The 6,517-nt window shown below is 37.6% G+C and overlaps 1 protein-coding gene across 2 annotated transcripts in view; it reads left to right on the plus strand.

Moving 5' to 3' along the window:
* Positions 1 to 286: 286 nt before the first annotated feature.
* LOC107685141 (ADP-ribosylation factor-like protein 15) overlaps positions 287 to 6,517 on the plus strand; it is a 42,602-nt gene continuing 36,371 nt past the window's right edge. Inside the window, exon 1 of one of the 2 annotated variants that reach the window (XM_016481654.1) lies at positions 287 to 421. In XM_016481654.1, the coding sequence (XP_016337140.1) occupies positions 410 to 421 (12 nt within the window). In that variant the 5' untranslated portion in view covers positions 287 to 409. Of the gene's footprint in view, positions 422 to 2,812; positions 2,885 to 6,517 lie in introns of those variants that run through there. The other variant, XM_016481655.1, reaches the window with a different exon arrangement.

Here is a 6,517-nt window from a genome sequence, read left to right on the forward strand (position 1 = left end):
TAATGAATTTATCTGGGATGATGTATGTGGTCACAGATCACATCTGATCAGTTTTTATATAACATTGTTTATTATCAGCTTACTAGACCTCAGCAGGAACTCTTTCAAAGTCCTTTTTTGCACCATTGGCGTTATATAATTTGCTTACAATACTCAGTGATAATAACAGTTTCACGGGAATGCTGTACTGTCGTATTGGTGCCGCTCCACAGCGTGACAGCATTGAAATCTGGTGCCAGTAAACTTCTCGCACATTTGGTGCTTTGATACTTGACATAGACATATGCAGCGAGGTCACAGGGCTGTTTCCTTTGGGATGTTCCGGTCAGGATTCTCAGAATAGAACCATTTCCTCAAGAAACAGAGCTGAAAAGAGACTGGAAGTGCTGGCAGTGTGTGGATTAGGAGCATGCTTGATTATGTAAGTATTTTTGTCCAGACAAATCTCACTTTTGACTTTGGGCCAGTAAGGACAAGAGGAAGTCAAACCCATTTTCTTACTAGGCTCAGGTTTTTCTTCGGTTGATAGATCATAAAATCGAAGGGTGTTGTACTTCTTGAGTGTAAGACCTCCTTTTTTTCACTAGAATGTCGAAACTTGGTTGGACTGCTCCAAACCACATGTGCACACCAGTACGAGTGTATATTTGTACAGGTTGTATACAACTCTAAACAGACTTTATGCCCTTTTCATCAACAGTGGGCTTAGAAAAAAAGGTTTTAGCATGCTCGGTAAAAGCTTTATCATTGTCAGCTCTTGGGATTCATGCCATGCATAGTTGGCTCCCCTCTTCTCGAAATGGATGGAGCTTAAATCTGTGCCTTTGTAGTTGGCATGGAAACCACATCATTGTATCTACGTTTCTAGTATGTTTTTCCAGAGCAGCGCTTTTCCCTCACACTTTTTATGTGCTGGGTGTCTGTGGCCAATGCTTTAATGTTTGTTCTGAGTTCTAACTGTTCAGGTTTGAGTTCATTCTTCTGGGTGTCCCCATGGTTTTCCATTATTAAAGGACACAGTGGATTCAGTGCAGAATCTTAGCTTAGTTTAATTATGGATCTGGCCTCATTTGGTCCAAGCTCTGCTTGTTTAGAAATGAATGGGTGCAACAATGATCCTATTGTAATGTGTTTTGTTCCCTGACTCTGTATGGTTAATTTGTGAGAGGAATCTCAATGTATTCGAGCATTTGTCCAACAGCCGTTTTTGGTGGCCCTCTTAAATTAAATCAAGCCGGATCGCATACAGCTGCTGTATTCTTTTAATCCTTTCAAATGTTATTCAGCCAACTGAGCTAATTTACAGCCAAACCGGAAGCTTTATGTAATGGTTAACTGAGGAACCGAGGTCAGACGTCAGCAGAGACAGGTTACTAGATTTTGTGCAGTTATAAGCACTTTTTTTTCAGGAATACCATGAAATAAAAATCCATACTACCTGACATGTATCTTTGAAAGGCAGGGTTTTGAGAGAGGACATGTGATTGACGGGGTGGAGGCGTTCTAATTCTGTATTTAGTGAAACAGTTGCTTAATAACAAGTTCTTCTGCTTGTTATCTGCTTTAGGCACATCCCGCTCTGTATTTTCACATAAATCCATGTTTTCTCTTTGCTCTCATATGTGTATAATGTAACACAGGCTGCCATATTTTAGGTAGATTACATTTGCCATCATCTGATGCTCATTTAAAGCATGAATAATTTAACACTGCTAAATAGTATAATAGTAAATAAATAGTAAAATTAAAAAATAATAATACTTTTATTTAGCAGTGATACATTCAATTGATTGTCACAGAAAATACATTGTTACAAAATATTTTTCTATTTCAAATAAATGCTGTTTTATTGAACTTTTTGTTCAATCAAAGAATCCTGAAAAAAGTGTATTACGGTGTTAAAAATATTAAGCAGCACAAATGTTTTCAACATTGATAAGAATAATAAATGTTTCTTGAACAGCAAATCAGAATGATTAGAATGATTTCTGAAGGATCATGTGACACTGAAGACTGGAGTAATGATGCTGGAAATTCAGCTTTGACAGCTTTGATAAATTAGATTTTAATGTTTATTAAAATAGAAAACGGTTATTTTAAATTGTAAAAATATTTCACAATATTACTGTTTTACTAATAAATGCAGCTTTGGTGTAATGATGCTGGAAATTCAGCTTTGATCACAGAAATAAATTAGATTTTAATGTTTATTAAAATAGAAAACGGTTATTTTAAATTGTAAAAATATTTCACAATATTACTGTTTTACTAATAAATGCAGCTTTGGTGTGCATAAGAGTCTTCTTTTAACAACATTAAAAAAAAATCTTACTCACCAAAAATTTTGAGCAGTCGTGTATATTTTATTTCAAGTTATCATTATTGCAGCTCTAATCTCTACCAGGCATGTGAAATCTCTTTATCCCAAAGAGTAATGCAGCTTCTGGTTTTACTTAATGGACTTTTATTATCATAGCTCGTGGACATGGATGTTGTGAGTGAAACTGGATCAATGGCAAATGGATTTTACGTTAATGGTTAGTGCTGCACTATTGCATTTAATGACAGAAGGCAATGACTGTTTACTGTTCTTATGGACTATTTTAGCGTGTTAAAGCCATTAAGCTAAAAAGTCAGAATTATTATGTTTTTATGTTTCATTGTTGACAGTTGAATTTTTTATGTGAAAAATCATATTGGCTCATGGAAAATATGTGTCCTGGAACATCGTGTTTGAATTGTTTGTTTAACTTTCACCCTGGTGAGCATTAAAGCCTTGGTTTGAGTTTAACTGCCAAAAGCAACAGCAGTAGTTGTGAGCTCGGCTGTCAGTTTGAGCGAGAGAGCAAGTCAGGCAATGCAATGAGGAAGTCAATGACTAGAGGTAAAGATCCAGTGATTTGCTATTATAAAGACACTTTATTGGCTGCTGCAAGCACTCAAATGTATTTGATTTGCTGTGATTGAATCCTTTAATGGCGATAAAACAGGCCAGCATATGTTGGGTTTTGGATGGGATGCTGTGCTAATGTCCTCAAGATGGTTCTTAACTGGTCTTTTTAGCAGGACTGATTTGAAGATTTAAAGATTTGAAGTATCCTCTCTTTATTGTAATCTCAAATGTACACCTGAACTTGTTGCCCTGTGGTTTTGCACTGATGCGATTAAACAATCATCTCTGCATCCGTCTCTTGATTGCTTAAAACCATTGGAGACCATCTTAGCATTGCACTCATTTGCAGAGCCGGTGCTTACGATTTAACTCCAAATCTATAATACCAGAGACCAATTTCTGCTCTTCCTAAACACTTTATAATTAGCTCAAGCGTATTAGATTTCCAAAACTCTCAGGCACTCTAAAATGAAAGTAGCCCTCTCCCTGGTGTATTTTCAAACTATCACCGCTTGGATAAAATTGAGAGGTTTGACACAGAAGTTCCTGAGCTCTGTTTATACTCTCGGGTGGTGAAGAACGGGATTCGCCCTGATCGATTATCTGCCTGGTGGCTTTTGCTTACAGTATGTCATTGGGGCAGTGGAGCACAAGTCTCATTTTCTCCAGGTGTCTTTGGATTTCCTAGCTGGGTTTGGAAACTTCATGACATGCTATATCATGTTACATATCTAGGGTCCTTCCCTTAGGTTTGAGTTCCTCTTGGGTACTTGGGTGCAGTAGGAGGTACTTTGTCCCCCTCATTGGTGTCTCTGCAGATCTTAGGAGTTCGGAACGCCATCTCTGCTCCACATCCTTAAGTCAAACCTATAGTCTGGAGAAAGCATTAGTGCATTGTGTATCAAAAAAAGTGCTAATAATGAGAGTTTTGTCTTTTATGTTTTGTCAGGCGGTGACCTGCACAGATCTGACCTCATATCTCCCACTGATAAAATCAACATGAAGAGCATCTCTGTGTTTAGTCAGGACTTGTTTAATTATTTATTTTCTCTCTTTTAATTTTCATGTTTTAATTATTTTATATTAATAGTTTTAAAGTGTTTATGTGGCTTTTATACGGTTAGTTATGGTAATGATCTTATTAATGTAATCATAAAGATGCAAATTTGGTATTCTGGTTGGGTGGTCTACATCCAAATCTATTAAGGACTGCATGAAATAGTTTGGAGAGTGCAGTTTTCTTTTGAAACACGTTAAGACACTTTTTTGTTGTTGTTAAATAACCAGGCTTTAGTTTACATCATAGATTGCAAGTGGCATTGAGAGGAAGGACATTCTCATTACATTAGAGTGTTTGATTGGTCAACATTTTGAATACGCCCATGAGTGCATGATGAGTCATCAGTATTTTACTCCGTTTTCCCAAAAAAGAAAGACATTTTAAATATGAATATCTGCTAAAAGTGAATTTTGTCAACTTTTACATGGCCTCAAAACACACAGACATGGACTAAACAAGGTCTTTAGGCTTGTATAATGTCTCTGTGATCTAGTTTCAGTGCTAATGGTGTGTTTAATAGTCGGTTTATCAGGCTGATCTCTTAATGGATGCTCTGAGGTCACTAGTCACAGTGACTCTCATGTTTATTCAACAGGCTCAAGCCCAATTTGATTTTAAGGCCAAGACAAGCTTCACTGCTTGAGTGAAAAAAGCTGAGCATTCAGTTGGTCCACAGAAGCCCACAGGCTATGCACCTGTTCTTCTGTCTCAGCCGCTGAAGGCACAGCCACAGACCACCCACATTCACTGATCCTCTAATGCATATTGCACATACAAATCGTCAGCGATAGTTCCAGTCTGATGGACTAGCTTTATGCAGCATCCTGGTGAAAGGGCAATTAGTCAGTTTTGAATCAGTCAAAGTCTTGCTCACAAGGTAAATACAGTGGCATCAAATCTTTCAAAGATACTCATTCATGAGCAGTTTTGTATTGTCTAGTTCTTCATGATTTGGGCTAGAAAAGAGCTTAGGTTCAAACCCCACACACTATCATCACCGGGCCCTTGAGCAAGACACTCAGCCCAGGTTGCTCCAAGGTGAAAAATTGTCAAATATTTGACAAATTGCTGGTAATTAGTACGTTTGAGTTGATGTTGCTAAGATAGTGAATGTAAGCATGCAAATATAAGCAACCTTGTAAAGAACCCACCCTTAGGCTAGAGGTTTCTTTGTTTACCTGTGGTTTACTGTGTAAAACCAGTTAGGTGATGTTTTTAGTGTCACTTTTGCACACTAAATGACCTTAGTTCATAGGCTAGGTTAAAGTGGTTTCTATCCAAAAGCATGCAACCCAAAACATGCAGACATGGTTAAGCAGGTCACTTGTTCAACTGAAACTTTAGAGTGGGCCAGAAATGTGATCTAAGTGACTCTGACTGTGAAGTGATCACTGGTGCCCGACACGGTTATCTTAGAAAATGCGAATGTCCTCAGTTTTTCACAAAAATTGTTATTCATGGAACATACAATACACTAATTTGAAGACAGACTAATACACAGTGATGTAGTAGAGACTAGCTCATTCAAGTCAGAGTCAGGACCGAGACTAGAAGAGGGTTGAGTACAATTTAGTACACATGCTATCAAGACCAAGACCATGAAAATATTTTCATGGCTTTTGTCTTGATCCTGGTCCTCAAATCTCAAGTCTGACAAGGTCCGTAAGTCTGTGTCCAAGGTCTTGGTCTTGTCTGACTTGAGAACCAAGGCCATGATTATATGTTCTTGAACTCAGACTTGAGAATTTGTGGTCTTGGACTTGTCAGGCTAAAGAGCATATCGACTCTGCCTTGCGTCCGACAAGACCAAGACCACAAATTCTCCAGTCTCCAGAGTTCAAGACCGTATATGATCCACACAAATCCAACAAGACCAAGACCTTTGACATGGACTCAAGGACCAAGACCATATTTTGGTCTTAGACTCTGGAGCATATTAACTCAGTCTTGACTTGGACTCATCAATCTTCTGGTCTAGGTTGCAGTTTTAGAGATTTCGGAGTGTGCAAACTATATCAAATTCAACTAATCAGAGGGTTGTCGGAAAAGCACGTTGACGAACTGTTCTTAATCTTAAACCCTTTATATAGAGTGTTAAAATAACATGCAGTCTTGTGTTCAAAAACAGAAGGCATTAACATCATGCTAATTAAAAAGCATGCTAAAACATCAACTAGTCAGCCAACTAATCAGTTGTTGGATGACTATTTAACCATCATGACTAGGGATGCACCGAAATGAAAATTCTTGGCTGAAGCCGAAACTGAACAAAATTAAACACTGGACCGAATACTAGGGATGCACCAATACCACTTTTTCCAGTACTCGCCCGATACCTAAACTTTTATTTTTGGTACTTGCCGATACCGAGTACCGATACCGATATTTTTATTGCATTTGTACATTTTTTAAATATTGGATACAGAAACCAAAAGGGTATGTATAATGTTAGTTGGTTAACTTCATTTATCAAATAGATACAGTCAAACCAAAATTTATTCAGACACCTTCAACATTTCTCACATTATCACAGTTTATTCGCTATAGTTTAGAAAATGGTAATA

The sequence above is a fragment of the Sinocyclocheilus anshuiensis genome, unplaced genomic scaffold, assembly GCF_001515605.1.
Source record: "Sinocyclocheilus anshuiensis isolate Anshui unplaced genomic scaffold, SAMN03320099.WGS_v1.1 scaffold914, whole genome shotgun sequence".
NCBI lineage: Eukaryota > Metazoa > Chordata > Actinopteri > Cypriniformes > Cyprinidae > Sinocyclocheilus > Sinocyclocheilus anshuiensis.